We start from the raw sequence: 18,265 nt of genomic DNA on the forward strand, positions 1-18,265 counted from the left end.
CAAATTTATACAACAAGCAATGAAAAGGGAATTCATCTGCCATTACTGATTTGCACAGTTTACTCCAACTGTAAACAGATCAGCAATTCTTGTTTCCAGGGGAAACACTAATTGCTTATAGGAAGAACAGTCTAATGGCACCTTAATGGTTAAGTTTTATTACTGCATAAGCTTTTATGGACTATAGTTCATTTATTTGCCTTTTGCAATGGCATACATGCTAATGAGCAATTTCTATAACCCAATGGATGATTAACTATAACAGTTAAGTGTTTTGTAAAAATGCCCAATCTTTGTTTTCCTGCACTGATACATTGAGTACAGAATAGCATTTCCTTATTTTTTTAAAAAAGAAAAAGACTGCTGAATCCTAAGGTATTTGTCATAGTACCTTACTCAAAAACATACTGGTATTACAGGTATTTTTAACATATATAGTATTATCAAGTAAAAACATAGTCTGCTTCTACTAGAACATGAGTTCTAGATAGTTTCCCGATTCTTGCCATGTAAATACTTAACATCAATCAACCGAACTGCATATCCTCCATTTATAATGACATAAGATTATAATGTTTTGGGAATGTTCTTAATGTTACTGTAGCAGACAAATAAAAAGTTTAGTTACAAGTATCAGACATTCACCCAATAAAAAAAAAATGATTTTCCACAGTGAAGAGAACTTTTAGATACTTAAAAAGAGGAATTATCTGATGACATTTTCTTTCCTACATGGCTCAGAAGAACCTTTGAGAAGGGAAAACAAAAGAAAAAGACCCCAGTAATGTATTAAAGAGCAAGTGATAGGCTCTATGTTGTGGCCATTATAAGTAACTTCTTTGCTATACAAAGGACTAACAGTAAAGTGGCCAATCACAAGTGTAACAAAAATAACATTCAACACCCCTCCATTCAAAACAAATACTAGGAAATAGTATGCGTTTTCAAAGGTTCCATTTTACTTCCAAGACTTCCTCTAATAACACCTATCAATTGCATAAATTTCAATAATTTTCCTTTTTAAATTTTCCATTTACACCACAGAAATAAAACACAATCAACTATTTCCTTGAAAATGAAGCCCAGCTTTTGATTGTTCTTTCAATGAGTTGTTCTGCAAACAGACATAGTTTTGCCATGGTTGCAGACTGTAGAATTTATATACATAATACAAAAAAACCCAACTCCCTGATCCAGCATTAGTTGTGCATAGTTACAGGTGACTAATAATGCCAGAATAAAATGTGGAATGCTACCGATGTTGATCCACATCACAATGCTCCAAATAAATCCTCATCCACATTCTGCCTCCAGGTAACTACACAAGACTAGAGCTGAACCGGGACAAAAACCTGGTATTCTCTGTACATATTAACCTTTTGGTATTTTATCTTGCATTTTACAAAAGACCCTACTTTATTTTTTAAACTATACAGAGCAAACAATCGGGAAACATTTTATTCTATGTCATTGAAATAATACAATAAATATGCAGAACTACCCAGACATGCAGTATCACAGAATCTGTGTGCATTTATACAGAATTGTCACATTCACAAGGATGGCAAAGCATCACTAGTAATTTACAAAATATACAGACTTTCCTCACCTAAATATCTCCAATGCCAAAATTAGAAATGACAAACTATTGACATTCTAGTATGATCTAAAAACCATTACAACTGGGTGTTTACAAAATTAGTGTAGTAATAGGTGTAGACTTGTTCACCAACAGACTTTGATAGCATTCGTTTGTTAAATATTTAACATACAACAGCCTTCTGCCATAGTGAACAATAAGGAATTGTGAATAATATGTATATTCACTCCACTACTTTTGATTTAATCCTGAAGAAGAATGTCATTATGTGTCCATGTGTGCCGATTTTCTTTATTATGATTTATAAGAATGAAAATGGACATTACAATCAACATGTGTTTTACCTGCTGGAACTAACATGACTATCAGACCTACTGCAAATTAGGCCCACATTTATGTATTTCAAGTTTCAATCTGCTTTATCCCCTGAGAAAAATTAGATTCTTTAATAAGTGTGAATACAGTTTCCTCAATAAGATTTAAATGATTAGCAATTAAAGTGGCCATGTGTTAGGTTTGTAGGATCAAGGATTGAAATAAATACATGAAAAAGAAATAAACATCTACTTCAATAATTCTGTAAATTTTTATATGGTGTTAACTGCCTGAAGTCTCTGGAGATGGATGGGATATAAACATTAGTAAGTAAGTAAAAGTAAAGAAAAAAATTAAGAAGTCCGTATCTTTAGATTAAAACTGTTCATAAAATTTAATTCCTATATTTCCAGTATATATTTCCAGTATATTGCCTATATTTTTCAGTATTTCTTACTTTCAGTAATAGTAATCGTTATTCCTGTTGCAGTAGTAAAAAAAGAAAAGAAAAAGGAGTTAGAGGAAACCCTGTGAGAAGATAGTAGGATTGAAGGGGAGATAGCAGAGCTGCTGAACTTCTATTCAGCCTTCTTCCCAAAGAGAAACTATATATACAAAGGGACCTAAGAACTACTAACAAAAGGGAATAGTAATCCAAGATAACTAAAAGTCTAGGAAGCACCTGGCTTCCAAGAATGGATTTGTCTCCAGAGTGTGACCAATTACATTCAAGAGTCCTGAAGGAGCCTGCAAATGTTATTTAGGAGCCTTTATGATCTTTAAGAAATCATGGACGACGGGCATGGAACCACAGGGTTGGAGAAGGGCAAATATTATTCATGTGGGGTCCTTTGTGCTCTCTGAACTTGGTGATTTTCTTGCAGACATCCGTTACCAGACAAAGTAACATCATCAGTGTCAGGAGGGAGTGGGGTTTGCTCTCAGTGTTGGTGTGAGCGGGCTTGGTGATTTCTTGATTAGGAGAAACTGTTAGTTTGTTTTCAGTGATGATCCTTGATTTGAGTATTGTTTATTTCTTGATAGCTGATCTAGTGTTAATCTCTGCTCATATGGGTATTGATTGCTAGTGAGGAAACCCCATTCCCTTCTAGCACTGAGGATGTTACTTAGTTTGGTGATGAAATGTCCGTAAGAAAACAATCAAGTTCAGAGAGCACCAAGGACACCACAGTTCAACTCTGAGATACAAAAGGTAAAAGTTTCCCCTGTCCAGTTGTGTCCAACTCTAGGGCACAGTGCTCATCTGTGTTTCTTGGCCAAGGGATCCAGCATTGTCCAAAGACATTTTTTGTGGTCATGTGGCATGGCTATATGCATCGAACACTGCTACTTTCCCACTGAAGTGGTATCTATTAATCTGCTCACATTTGCATGCTTTCAAACTGCTAGGTGGGGAAGAGCTTGGGCAAGGAATGGGAGCTCACCCCCCACGCACGGCACTCAGGTCTCAATTCTGGGCTGTCAGCTTTCCAGCTGACAAGCTCTGCATCTTTAGATGTTGAGCTATTGCGCCCCCTATGAGATATAAACATTCTCTTCTAAATATTATTCCTGTCTCCACCCCCCACCCCCCAAAAAGTATGGGTCAGTTTGATGTTGATCTAGAATAATTAAGCAATGGGTTTACAAACATTTTGTGAGCATTTAGGAAAAGTACATTGCTGGGCAGGGACCAGCATGATTTATTAATAATAAACCATGCCAACCTAACCCAGTGCCTCTTTCTGATAATGATCAATTTACTTGCACACAACACACCATGCCTTTAGCACAGCATTCAAGAAAATGTCCCCGTGAGAGTCTAGCACAGATGGCAAAAGTTCACCTATGCTATCTATAGATAGATACAAAGTTCACTGAACAATTATACCTAATGTCTGTGTCAAACTGGAAGTGCTGAGTGGAAGTCCCTAGACCTTTTCTGGGTCCTATGCTGTTCAACATATTTATAGATGACTTAGATAAAGGGCTAGATGATAACATAAAGCTACAATGACAACTTGTGGAAACTAATAACATTGAGTGGGAGAGTGCACATCTTGGAAAACAGTACCAAGATTCAGCAGGACCTTGACTAGGCTACAGCAATGAGTAAAGCCACTAATTTCAGTAACTGAAACTAAGTCCTATGATTGTTTAGGGAAAATATGAAAGATAGAAATGGAGATGCAATACTGGGCAGTATATGTGAAACCTACCACATATACTTGTGGACAAGTCAAGAATTTTAGGTACCAATATACACCCCAAAATTGATTTTGGCTTATCCATGGTTGAGTTTATCTGTGAGTACCTATATATCCCTATATACACTCATACATAAGCCATTCATGCCTACGCCGACCTTGAGAGTTTTTGACCAAAACTTCTTGAAAAATGTGGGTCAGCTTATCCTTAGGTAGAACATTTTTGTTGATATTTTGGTTAAAAATTCCAAGGTCAGCTTATTTGTGGGTAGGCTTACATTGAGTATATATTGTACCTGGGTATTTTTGTAGATCACAAGGTTAAGGCTGGAGGAGAAAAGACATGATATTTGTGTTCAAGTATCTGAAGGGCTGTCATGTAGAAAACAGGCCAGGATTAATCAGTTGTTCCAAAACACAAAAGAAATAATGGATACAGATTACAAGGAAGCAAAGTTCAGTCAGACATCAAGGAAAATAGCAAAAGCTATTCAACAATGCAACAAGACTGCCTTGGGAAATGGTGGACTCTTCCCTGCATATTCAGAGCCAGGATAGCCATTTGTTAGGATGCTACAGAATTCCCAGCCAGTCACAAAGTCCACATATCTTAAAATTGCCAAGGCTGAGAAAGACTAGATCAAATACAGTCTAAGGTCCTCTCCAAACATTACAGCCTGGGATTCTAGAGTCTACTGAACATGTTAAATAAGGCATGTTTACACTTCATGTGGAAAAATTTAGAACATGATGAATTCCATTTTTTTTCAAATAAATGTTATGCCAGAATTCAGGACAATCAAATTTGCCAGTGTAATATGTAAAAGGAATACCATTCAAATGATTAATCCATAGCATGTTTCAAATTATTATACATTAACACCTAGAATTTAGAAACTCAAAAGGGAAAAGTGACCTGAAGAGGCAATTTAGCTTATAATAATACAAAGAATTAAAATAACAAAAAGCTGCCATATAGCACCACACTAAACTAATTATGATAAAGTGTATCTTCAATTTGCATTTAATAAAATGCACTTATTCAGATTAAATCTCATATGAAGGCTGAAGTATGCTAAAAGAATTCAAGTACATAATTATCAGTGTTTAGAAGCCCAATTAGGATCTACAGTAATGTTAAAATTTTAAATAAGTTATTGAATATTCAGATGTTTATACACATACTAAACAGAGTGACTGACAAGACTAAAGATATAATAGCATTAAACACAAATGCACACTCTAAAAATGTCAAAATTCTGAAGCACAAAATAAATTCCACTACAATTTAACACAAGTCAAAATGGACTACCTATTAGTGTTTTAAATATTGCTAAACAGATTCTGTTTAGAAATATGTGCTTCCTAGTCATGAATGGTAAAATCAAAAAGAACAAATATAACAATTCTGCCTCAGTTAAAACATAATTCTTTTCACTTTATGTTGCATTACTTGGATGAAGACATCTGTGCTCCAAGATAACTAATTAGAACACTATATACACCATGAAAACAGATCTTAACAAATACTATAACCGGACTGATAGACAATTTCTGGACCAGAACACTAGTGCAGCATGGTCAAAATTCTTTCATGCAGACTCAGATTATTAAAAAATCTATTCTCCTAAAAAAAGAATTTACATTATCTATCATACTTATTTTAAGCTTACGTCTGTCCTTCATCAGCTGCTGGAGCTACAAAGCAGCAGCCAAAATTTAATGTTCAAAATTGTCAGCTTCTTTTTGTTTCTTACGAAAACAGGGAAGCAAAGTGTTATGAACAGGGTTAATTCAAAGTGCTTGTCTTAAGTCAGGAGGAACAGCTGCACGGAGAGTGATACACACCATGGAAAAACAAAATTGAAGCTAAACTTGCTGTATGAATTTTAAAGCTACTGTTCTAATTTTCATCAAATATCACGTACCTCCAAAAAATATGGAGAAGAAAAGTAACTATTGTAAGCTAGTAGTGTAGCTAGGAAGAACTTCTCATTAAAAAATTCTAAAAGGAATGAAATAAACTTTTTTTTTTCTGTCTTAGCCCATGCACAGCTGAAAAGACATACATGCTGTGTGGATTTTTAACATAAGTCTTTAGGGACTGGAAAATAAAGTACAGCCAGAAATTTGTAATGTGTTTCATCTCTTTTGTCTATATTTGATTACCCTTGAAAGCATTTTGAGCAGCACTGGTTGCTGCTGTTGAGGCAGCATTTGCTGCAGCAGTTTGTACAGTTTTGTTGGACATCACACCCGTTGCAAATTCTTGCTGGGCCTTCTCAAAACTTGCTCCAGTTGTACGGTATAAACCATGTACCTATAAAGAAGTCCAAAGAGAAAATTTGAGGCATGATTCAGGACATAATCATTAAACAGAGGTTAACCAAAAGTTTTAGGTCCCCAATTAAAAGGACCTGAATTTTCAGTCACCACTTTCAGTCTTGGCACGAATTTCGAGGTGTCCTACAATATTTACAGACATCGCAAACTCTGATGTCTCTTCTTTGTCCAATGTTCTTCTTTTTTACAAAGCATAATAAGTTGCATCATTTGCTTAATAATGATACCGCATATATGACACAGTGGTGTCAAAATGACTTGTTATAAACACCACTGTATTAAATTGCATTCTAACTAAGGTAAAGGAGTCCCTGTGGGTTTTACTCTGCTAGTCGTAGCCAACTTTAGAGGATGGTGCTCATCTCTCCTTCTAAGCTAGCACTGTCCAAAGACGCTTTCAGAGCATGTGGCAAAACACTGAGTGTTGTTACTCTCCCACCAAAGTGGTACCTATTTATCTACTTGCATTTACATGCTTTTGAACTGCTAGTCTGGCAGGAGCTGAGGCAAGTGATGGGAGCTCAGTCTGTCATGTAGTGGTAGGACTCGAACCACCTGAGTTTCTCCGGCATCTTTTAAGCCACTGAGCCACCATGCATCCTAAGTAAAACCAAATAAATAAAACTATGTCTTGGCATATATATGTGAATAGGAGTATATTAGATTTCTATGCACACCAATTTTCATGGATAGAAGTTATTATGGTTCAAATAAACATTCTATATGGCTCTTTTAGATCATAATGATAAATTAAAGAGGATGAAGATTACAAGTAAGAAAATGGTTAAGGGCCTAGTACTGTGATGGCAAACATAAGGCACGTGTGCCACAGGTGGCACCCGGAGCCATATCTGTGGGCACGCGAGCGTTGCCCTGGCTCAGCTCCAGCGTGCATGCACGCGCCAGCCAGCTGATTTTTGGGCCTTCCGAGCCCATCGGAAGTCGGGAAACGCACCATTTCCAGCCTTTGGAGGGCCTCTGGAGGGGTGGGGAAGGCCATTTTCGCCCTCCCCAGGCTTCAAGAAAGCCTCTGGAACCTGGGGAGGGCAAAAAAACGGGCTTACTGGTAACCTTTTTGCCGTCATGTATCAAAAGTGGGAGGGCACGGGGGTCATTGAATTATGGGTGTGGGCATGCATGCGCATAACCCCCCAGCACGACCCCCACTTTTGGCACACTACGACAAAAAGGTCAGCCATCACAGGCCTAGTAAGTTCTGCCTGCTGAGCAAATAGATGGATCTGAGAAACCATGAAAAAAATTCACCAAGCACAAAGAGCAATTTAACTGAAATCTTTTGAAAGAAAGATTTGAAATAATCAAATCAAATAATTTAATATGCATAGGGCTAAGCTAGGAAAGCCAAACTAGAACAATATTCCTTTAGTATCTTTGAGGAAGAATGGACTTCTTGCCAAATTTAAGAGCACAAAAATATTTCTAATTACCTATAACTTTAAGAGTATTCAGTTATGGGCTGAAGAATAGTAAAAGAATATTCAATAACATACTGTAGTCACAATTAAGATTACAATCCTAAATATGTTTATAGGAGAATAAGTCTTACTGAACTTAATAAGGCTTGCTTCTAAGCAAATTACCGTATTTTTCGGAATATTAGATGCTCCGGAGTATAAGACGCACATTAGTTTTTAGGGAGGAAAACAAGAAAAAAAAATTCTGCCTCTGCCTACCAGCATCCATCGGTATTCATTTGGCTAGCATCCTTGCAGCAAACAGCAAACAGCCTGGTCAACTTCAGCATGTGATTGCAGCCTGATTCAGCAAGAGCAACTGATTGGCAGTTGCACCAGCCTTCCAGAATACAGCCTATCAGTTGTTCCAGGCTGCAGGGATTGCCACTGCCCATTGCTGCCTCCGTGCGTCGCATTTTTGGCCTCCGCGCATCACATTTTTGGCCTCTGCGCATCGCGTCTTTGGCCTCCGCACACTCCGTTTTAGACCCGTTCCAGGATTGCCACAGCACATCGCCGATCCATGCCGCCTGGAACTGGACGAAAATGCAATGCACGGAGGCGGCAATGTGCTGTGGCGATTCCCACAGCCTGGAACGGGTCTAAAACGGGGCGTGCGGAAGCCCAAAATGCGATGTGCAGAGGCCAAAAACACAACGCATGGAGGCAGCGATGTGCTGTGGTGATCCCCGCAGCCTGGAATGGGTTTAAAATGGAGTGTGCAGAGGCTGAAAATGCAACACGCGGAGGCAGAAAACGGCCGAAGGGTGGGGGCTGGTGGGCCTTTGGCAACATTCGGTGTATAAGACGCACAGACATTTCCACCAACATTTGGGGGTGAGGGAAGTGCGTCTTATACTCTGGAAAATACAATAGTTTAGAATTGCAGCATAAAGCAATACAATGAGATTACAATAGTATTTTTCCATGAATTATGAAAGCTGCTTTAGGCCAACAACAATTAATTATAATAAACTAAAAGAAAAGGGAAAAAAAGAGGATGGTAGAGGACAGGAAGGCCTGGAGGAACGTTGTCCATGGGGTTGCGATGGGTCGGAAACGACTTCGCAACTAACAACAGCAAAAAAGGAAATGAAACCTTTTAAAACTTTACAAATCTAAGTTATCAACAGTTTCTTGAACATGCTGGCTGAAGTTAACAGATTAATGCTTGAAGTCAGTACTTGGCAAAGAGAAAAATATTCCCTAATAATTTTTTAGTTCCAACTTATTTGAAGATTTTTTTAGCTATTTAAAATACTGTTGATATTTCAAATCACAGGACTAAGGGTTTTTTTTCCTTTTCTTTTTCTGCCCTATGATATTACCTATGACAGAAGATAAGTCTAGTTGTAAACATAAACTATGACACCTAGTGGTAAATAAAAAGGCCACACAATATTTCATTGACATTGGTTATGATATAGTTGAAAAAATGGAAACAGAATCTATTTATTTATTTATTGAATTTATATTTGAGGTATATCAGGTGGCAATTTCTGTTTGTTTGTTTGTTTGTTTGTTTGTTCATTCAATTTGTATGCCGCCCCTCTCCGAAGACTCAGGGCGACTCACAATGCATTTAAAATCATTATAAAAAACATTTAAAAATTAAAAACATTAAAACTCATTCACACCATTCATGGCCGGATCTTGCCGGATCGCAAGAGTGAGATCAACGGCCCCAGGCCTGCTGGAAAAGCCAGGTCTTCACCGCTTTTTGGAAGGCCAATAGGGTGGGGATGGTCCGGACCTCAGGAGGTAACTGGTTCCAGAGAGCTGCGGCAGCCACAGAGAAGGCCCTCCCCCGCGGGCCTGCCAGCCGGCATTGTTTAGCTGACGGGACCCGGAGGAGACCAACTGTGGGATCTTACCGGTCGTTGGGAGTTATGCAGTAGAAGGTAGAAGCTGGTTTACCAGCTCTAAGCATTAAAATAAATATAACATATATTATTAAAAACCCGGACTCAGATGCTGAGGAAGAGGCTCCAGCAGAACCTGTAGAATTCAACCTCAGGAGTCACAAAGCCAAGAATTATCTGAGGTTAATCAAACACAAGCACCCCAGATAGAGCAGTCAAGTGACAATGACTTTAGGACCACCTAGCCCCCCCATAGAATGCAGAGCAGGGCAGAGCTGTTCTATGAGGCTCCTTGCCAAGCAAGAGAGAAAAACTTTGATTAAAGACAGCTGGCTAAAACCTGATTTAAGAGATAGACCTGACCCATTATTGGTTCATTGGAATCAAATATTTGATCTCTGGTGGCTCTTGCACAAGGTTCAATTGGACTCTGCTTGAGAAATTCTGGCCTCTGGACTAGCTGACAACCCTGATTTAGCTTTTAAAACCTTGGACTGAATTTAGTCTTTTGCATGCTGCTTTTAAAAGCAACCATTTTCAGAGACTGTTCATATTTGCATTTGTTGTCTGCTGTTATCTTCCTGACTTTAAGTAAACTGCTAATTACCATAGCAGCTGTATATGTGCATGTCCATTTGAAACTAGAAACAGGACATATATATTGCTTACCTTATTGAGGTGTCCATTTTTGTGGTCTCAAGATTCTTCAGAAAGTTTATGATTTAATGTTCAACTTTTGAGTCTTGCCAAGGGGTTTTTATTCCTCCGAATGAAATGTGATATTTTAATCCTATTCTGTTATTTCTTTCCATATCTATTTGTTCTCACATGTAGGTTATTACTGCAGTTATTTCTTCAATTAAACATTAGTTAATATTTTTCCACTTATCATATTTTGAAACAGTAAATAAAAGCATGCGGAAATGAACAAATCCACAATCCTGACCAGAATGATGAAGACTACAGAGAGGGGATGGATAGGAAAACTCCTATGGCAAGAGTTCACACTTTTAAAACTGGATGTAACACATCTGGTTTCTAAATATTAAAATGCAGAATTTTTAAAGAAATACTGCAGGAAAGAACAAAAGTATTTTTTTGTTGTTGTGTATAATCTTTTGAAAAAATCCTTTAGCTCATAATGGGTTCTCTTCACAAGAGATCTTAAAATAAAACAAGCTCTAAATCAACCTAATTTGCTATTACTGATATTTTAAATTTAACAATGAAAGAAATCTATTTTATTTAGTTAATTTCTAAATATGGTATACCAAATATGAATAGTACCAAGAAAGAATTTAGTCAACCCACCTGAGTGTAGTTATTTATTTTTACAACTATAATCAGTTGGATTGATTAAAACATGTTTTAAAAATTCAATTTTTCTGGATGAAAAAAAAACCACTTACCTTTTTAAACATAATTAGTGAGATGACAGCAGAAGCTGTAAAAAGTGCTGCTATGACTATCATCATAATGCCTACTGGAATGCTCTGGTTAAGTCCAGTGAGAGATGAAATCCATCCACTAAAGAAAATATAGAGAGCTCTAAAAACGTATCTATAATACTCGTTAAAGAAGTATGGCTATTTTCTCCTCCATCACTATGTTTTAAAGGAAAATATCATTTTTCGTCTATGGATTACAGAGGAAGTTCTTAAAAGCATATTTTAAAAACCAACTCCTAAGAGAACACAAATACTTCAGGTTTGTTTGTTTGTTTGTTTTTTTGAGGGATGGGAGGACAGTAAACAGTCCTGAATTCTTTTACCATTTTATTGGATTTTGTAAATTGTCTATATTAATTACACTTAATAAAGTATATCTCATGCAAGCATAGTGAAAGTTGCTATTTAAATGACACCAACTACTCAGTTAAGCTTTCCTTTCCTGATTTAGATACCACTTGAAAATATGGACCATTAATCACATCAAATTTTATGCCATAAGGAAGAATTCTTGAAGTTTTATTTAAACTGAAAAGCAACCATATACTTATGGGTAGGAAACAAAGCTAAATTATTTACAGCATGTGGTATAGCATACCATAACTCAACCAAGTGACTGGGTGGTTTAAAATTCTAAAACAATTAATTTGTCTTTTTAACTTTTAATGAATTTTGAGGCCTTGTGGATCTGGGTTTTTTTTCCAGATGCTAGGATGTTAATGAAGCCTAGATTGGCCATATATACAATAAAATTATAAAGACATATTCTCCTTTTTTATTAATCCAATAATAGGCCACAACATTTTCACTTAAAAATATGAGCATAGATTAAGAAAGCTATTCTTTTAATATTAGTCCAGCATTCAGTTTGCTGCAGCAAACCTACAATATATGGACTGAATTAGATATATATAAAGAAAAAAAGAATAGAACAAATACTGCAATCCAGGCAGAATGAATTTGAATTAGGACTGGCAGAAATCAGCAAGGTAAAAGAACACGTCACCTTCAAAATGTTGAACCACAGCTCCTATCAGTCTCAATTCAGCATACTGGAATTAGGATTGTTGGAAACTGTGGTTCAACAACATTTGGTCAACGGTCCCCCACTTCTGCACAAGAAGGTACAATTTAAACCAGCAGTAAAGGCTGCTCTCTGACTGCTATGAGACAACAGTTTACCTAATTCTGAACTGGGCTCCATGCAAAATTAAACTAAAGGATGTCCTCACCCCCTACCCATCAGTGCAGTTTTCTCGTTTCTAATAATCTGGGCAAATGAGAAGCCTCCATCAGCACACATGACAAGGATAGCAGGCATGTGTTATTCCTTCAATACACATCCTCCTTGCAAGTAAGCAGCAACTAGCCAATGGCCTGGCCTGATACCCATTCTATCTCTTGGCATGCCCGGATTCCTGACACCACTTGCCTACTGACTCCAATAATACCTTATTATTGCAAACACCTGATGTTTAACTTTGTAAAAGATTTAAAAAGAAATGGGTCATAATACCTTTGCAAAAAATGGCAAGCTATCACTCTCACTACATGAGACGTGGTGGCACAGTAGTTATAATGCAGTACTGCAGGCTGACTTCTGCTGACTGCCAGCACTTTGGCAGTTCAAATCTCACCAGCTCAAGGCTGACTCAGTCTTTCCTCCTTCCTTCCAAGGTTGGTAAAATGAGGACCCAGATTGTTGGGGACAATATGCTGACTCTTATAAACTGCTTAGAGAGGGCTGTAAAACACTGTGAAGCAGTATACAAGCCTAAGTGCTATTGCTACATACATTTACCAAAGAATAATACAACAGGACACTTACCAGTTCCCCCAACCTTGGAATCCCACAGCTTGAAGGACATGCACAGCAAATTGACAAATGTATACAAAGAAGAAAACAAAGAACCTGAAGGAGCTATCGCTCCTGGAAGAGAAGGAAAGGAAAAAAATGAGATATTCTCATAATACTTGACAAACAAAATAGCGAGTCTATCATAAGGTTAACAGAACAAGTGAGTGAAAACACTTCAAACATTTCTTTTGTATATAAATTCTGTTTTATGACTGTATAAAACCACTGGAAATCGGAACTTTCAGAAGCATTCTTACCAAACTGACCAATTACAATAAACACTACCAGAAGGTTAAACATCAGATGCAAAACACAGTAGTTAAAAGCAAACAAAGCAACTACGAAATAAGCTTAACAAATATTGCAAAAGAAGTACAGGAAACTATGTTTCACACTATATTGACATTTTATTCATTAAGATGTCCACTAGCAATTTTTCCATCTCTCATTTTCTTACTGAATCAAAGACAAACCTTGTAATTTAAGTCAGCAATTCATTTTCTTGCCCAGCTAACATTCCAAGGAAAGTTGAATATTACTTCATTTTATAGAAATGCACAAAAAGAAGATTTTAGAAGAAATATAATTCAGTGGTACACCAGCTTAGATTCTCAGTAGTTCTGCATAGGTCCTTTTATGTCTTGAATAGCTTCTCCCTATATGCTCTACTATATTATTATACTGCAGCCCAGAGTTACTTCAAAAGATAAATTGTTCTCCTCAACAATGATCTGTGAGGAAGCATGACAGACCAATTGCTGTGCCAACTGACACTCTCTGGTAACTGCATGGTATCAACTTCATGTATTATTTCAAGTCTACCATTGTTGTAAGGAGTTTGGGATCCCTTCCAAGTACACTGCTGATTAAGCAAATACAGACACTCCTCAAATTACAAGTAGTTGCTTAGCAATTGTTTGGAATTATGACAGAGTCCAAACCCAAAGTTCTGAACCTCCACCCACCCACCCACCCCCGATGGCATTTTGGATCCTGGCCAGTTCGTTCCACATTTACAGCCATTTGCGGTATCCCACAGTCATATGATCACAATTTATGTTTTTGCCAAAAACCGGGATTTACTTCCTGTTTTCAGCAAACACATCCTATAGTAAACAATGGATTCACGTAACGACCACTACAAAAAGAGTCATAAAATTAGGCAGGTTATGTGATGATTTGCTTTACACGTGTCATAATGACTACAATGGATATGTTTTCCCAAAAGTAAGACCAACCAGAAAATAAGCCCTAGCATGATTTTTCAGGATGCTCATAATATAAAACCTACCCAAAAATATGTCCCCGTTAAGATCACCAGCCAGGCAGACACATTTAGTACCGCATTGCCCCCCAAATAAGACCTAACCAGAAAATAAGCCCTCTTGCGTTTCTTGTTGTAAAAATAAATATAAGACCCGGTCTTATTTTTGGGGAAACACGGGTATTATGGTCGTAAGTTGAGGATTAACTGTACATCCAAAATATTACAAAAGAAACCAAAAATTCAACTTTGATTATTGATACTAAATTGTAAAGCCTGAGTTAAATGATACTTTAGATAGCTATATTTTTATAGCCATCTAAATGTAGCTATACATTCAGCTACATGTACAGGTAGTCCTCGACTTACAACCATTCATTTAATGACTATTTAATGGCACTGAAAAAGTGACTTATAACCTTTTCTCACACTTATGACCACTGCAACATCCCCATAGTCACGTGATGAAAATTTGGACACTTGGCAACTGACTCATTTTTATGACAGTTGCAGGGTCTCAGAGTCATGGAATCACCTTCTGCAGTGTTTTGAAAAGCAAAAACAATGTGGGAAGCCAGATTCACTTAACAACTGTGTTACTAATTTAACTGCAGTGATTCATATAACAACTGTGGCAAGAAAGGTTGTAAAATGGAGCAAAACAATAGAAATTTTGGGATCAATTGTGGTCAAAATTTAAGGACCATCTGTTTTTTTTATTAACTGAAAAAATCAATTATATATCTTTTTAATATCACAAATTACAAATTAGATAATACTTTACCTGAAAGCTCCATAAAGTGGTCTGTACCAGCAGACAAATGAACATGGAGTAAAAAGCAAGAACCAGAGAATACTCAGTCCAAAGTCAACTCCTCGCCTGGGCTGAAGGCAAAACCAGGCCAGACATCCAAAAATATTAAGAAATAATGTCACTGCATGAACTGTGAGAAGAGAAGTTAAAATTGAGTTTCTAGATTTCTATAATAACAGAGCAATATATCAAACTGAATAAGCCACCTTCATCAATCAGACTTTTGTGTAATCAGTTGCATGAATTTTTTTCACTATTCTATGTTAAGTTATTGTTAAGCATTCTTCCAACAACTATTCAAAAGGAAATTGCTCTCTATTAAATCTAATTGCATAATATGCATTAGCAAGGAATCACCAACAAAGGGTTGCATGGAAAGGAAAGAGGAATATTCTATTATACCACCTCTTAATCCCTTAAGGGAGACTATTAGAGCAGAGGTCTTCAAACTTGGCAGCTTTAAAACTAGTGGACTTCAACTCCCAGAATTCTCCAGCCAGCATAGCATAGCATAGCATAGCTGGCTGGAGAATTCTGGGAGTTGAAGTCCACAAGTCTAAAGCTGCTAAGTTTGAAGACCTCTGTATTAGAGGAGCCTGTGATTTCAGATAAGCTTCACATGCTTTATAGGAAATCCGGACAGAAGGAGGAATTTGAAAATCCATAATGTCGACATGGAAGCTTGTATCAGAGATACTGAGATAAAACCTGCTTCTCCAAAAGAAAATGAAATCTGTAGTCCTTCATGAAACTATGCTATATTGTAACTCAAATGTATCTGGAAGGCCACAGGTTTTTAACCCTTACATAAGGGAATAAGTCAGAGCAGAAATATCTGATATGCTACCTCAAACAGCATATAGTACACCTAGCATACTCTGGGTTGGGTGTAAACTTTCTTCACCTAGCAGTCAGGTCCTTTGAGTAGTGTTCTGTTCAAAACATTGTTAGCAACACTGGAAGGATGTGAAATTTCCCCCCTCTACCCATATAGTTCCTAGTGTTGTTACTCCTATGCTATGGAGCAAATTTTTGGAGGGGATCAGCTACAGCTGCAGAAGGAGATAGCAATCTCCACTGTATCAGAAATGCTCACTAAATTAGAAACTCATAGAAAGGAGCTATCCCTAAAAATCCAATTCTGGATTCTCTCCTATAGTATTCTATATGCATTATGGCTCACAGTATATACAGTAGTGGCCAAAATTATGGAAACCTTTTGGGAAAAGTGTATTTTTGAGGTTTGATGGCTAATGACACTACTTTTTTTTTGGAGTTTCAAGATAATTACATTTCACTGCTGGAATGGCCTGGGACCTTAACCCAATTGAAAATCTATGAAGCCGACTAAAGAAACTTGTTAGTCAGAGGCAACCTAGCAATAAAACCCAATTAATAGAAGCAATCATTTAATCTTGGTTTTACATTATAACAGCTGCAGAACTAAAAGACTTGGTTCACTCCATGGGAAAACGTTGTAAGGCCATAATCCATGCTAAAGATTACCCAAGTATTAACTGACATGGTGATAATTTTTGTATATCTCGTTTTTTCCATGGTGATAATTTTTGTATATCTCGTTTCACTTTTCTTCTTTATAACTGCTATTCTAATAGCAAATCCTTCATAAAAGTTATTGCATTACATTCTTGATTAAATTATCTTTTCATTGATATATAATTTTATGGTACTACTCAAAAAAAAAGTGCTGTTATAACTAATTTTAGAAAATACAGTTTTCCCAAAAGATTTCCACAATTTTGGCCACTACTGTGTGTGTTGCCAGATGAAAAACATGGCCAATTACTTCCTATATCAAAGGAAAGTACTACAGTAACATACTCAGCTTCTATCAGCCTCAGAAATTATTTTAAAGAACAATGGATGCTATTCCCACTCAACTTTCTGTTTTAGGGTAGCAGAGTTTTAATGGCAATTCCCTTAACAATAGCCTCTTTTTATTCGTCCATATCACTCAATTATGTTTTTCAGGGGGAAGAGCTCTAGCATACAGCATTTTTAGAAAGGGTGCCTGCTTAGAATCTCTGCATATGTAAATAATACCAATTAGAAATATTGATGGTGAGAATATTTTTCAGTACAGGTAGTCCTTGACTTGCAACCATTCGCTTAGTGACCATTAGAAGTTGCAACAGCACAAAAAATGAAGTGACCTTTGACCATTTTTCACATTTACGACCACTACAGCATCCCTGTGGTCATGTGATCGAAATTCAGATACTTGACAATTGGCTCATATTTATGACGGTTGCAGTCATAAATGTGGTCATGTGATAGAAATTCAGATACTTGACAATTGGCTCATATTTATGACAGTTGCAGTCCTAAGGTCATGTGATCAGCTTTTGCCATTTTCTGGTAAGTAAAGTCAACGGGGAAGCTAGATTCGCTTAACAACGGTGGCAGGAAAAGTCATAAAATATGGCAAAACTTACTTAACAACTGTGTTGTTCAGCAATGGAAATTTTGGGTTCAATTGGGGTCGTAAGATGAGGACTATCTGTAATTATCTTAACCACTATAAATGATTAACATCCTGACCAATCTGCATTTATTCATAACTGCCAAATTTTATACTTATAATCGTTCCAATTATATAGTTTTGAAGAAAAAAAAAAGACTGAAATAAAACTTGATCTTTTCAATATCAGTCCTGGATTATAACAATTTATGTGTTTGTGAAAATATGATAAAGAGTAAAGTTTTTACTTCTAAAATAAACATTAACCCTATATATTGCCAACTTTCCCGGTTACAGAAGCAAGCAGCGATACTTGCTTTAGCAGCTGATGTTTCTACAATAATTACAGGATGTACAGATTTTTGTAGATACTATTTAATTATCTGAAAGCTGGGCCAGTAAATACATACAGGAATAGCACAATACCCTACAATTACTTATATCAAATTATATACTGCTTAAGTCATTTGCAAGTTCTTATTAGTTAAAAAAAGTTAAGTTACATAAAAAAATTGTGATCATTTGTACATATACTTTATACGAAAGTTTTCATGTATGAATTTAGAAATCTTGATGGTAGAATTCTACATTAAGCAC

At 36.7% G+C, this 18,265-nt stretch overlaps 1 protein-coding gene across 3 annotated transcripts in view; it reads right to left on the reverse strand.

Moving 5' to 3' along the window:
* Nucleotides 1-937: 937 nt before the first annotated feature.
* SCAMP1 (secretory carrier membrane protein 1) overlaps nucleotides 938-18,265 on the reverse strand; it is a 51,125-nt gene continuing 33,797 nt past the window's right edge. For all 3 annotated transcript variants that reach the window (XM_087885761.1, XM_034441067.3, XM_034441068.3), the window contains 4 exons: nucleotides 15,157-15,316; nucleotides 13,079-13,180; nucleotides 11,212-11,329; nucleotides 938-6,442 (listed from right to left, as the gene is read on the reverse strand). In XM_087885761.1, coding sequence (XP_087741887.1) covers nucleotides 6,278-6,442; nucleotides 11,212-11,329; nucleotides 13,079-13,180; nucleotides 15,157-15,316 — 545 coding nt within the window. In that variant the 3' untranslated portion in view covers nucleotides 938-6,277. The remainder of the gene's footprint in view (nucleotides 6,443-11,211; nucleotides 11,330-13,078; nucleotides 13,181-15,156; nucleotides 15,317-18,265) is intronic.

This window comes from Pantherophis guttatus, chromosome 2, assembly GCF_059756535.1.
Source record: "Pantherophis guttatus breed Tessera chromosome 2, ASM5975653v1, whole genome shotgun sequence".
Lineage (NCBI taxonomy): Eukaryota > Metazoa > Chordata > Lepidosauria > Squamata > Colubridae > Pantherophis > Pantherophis guttatus.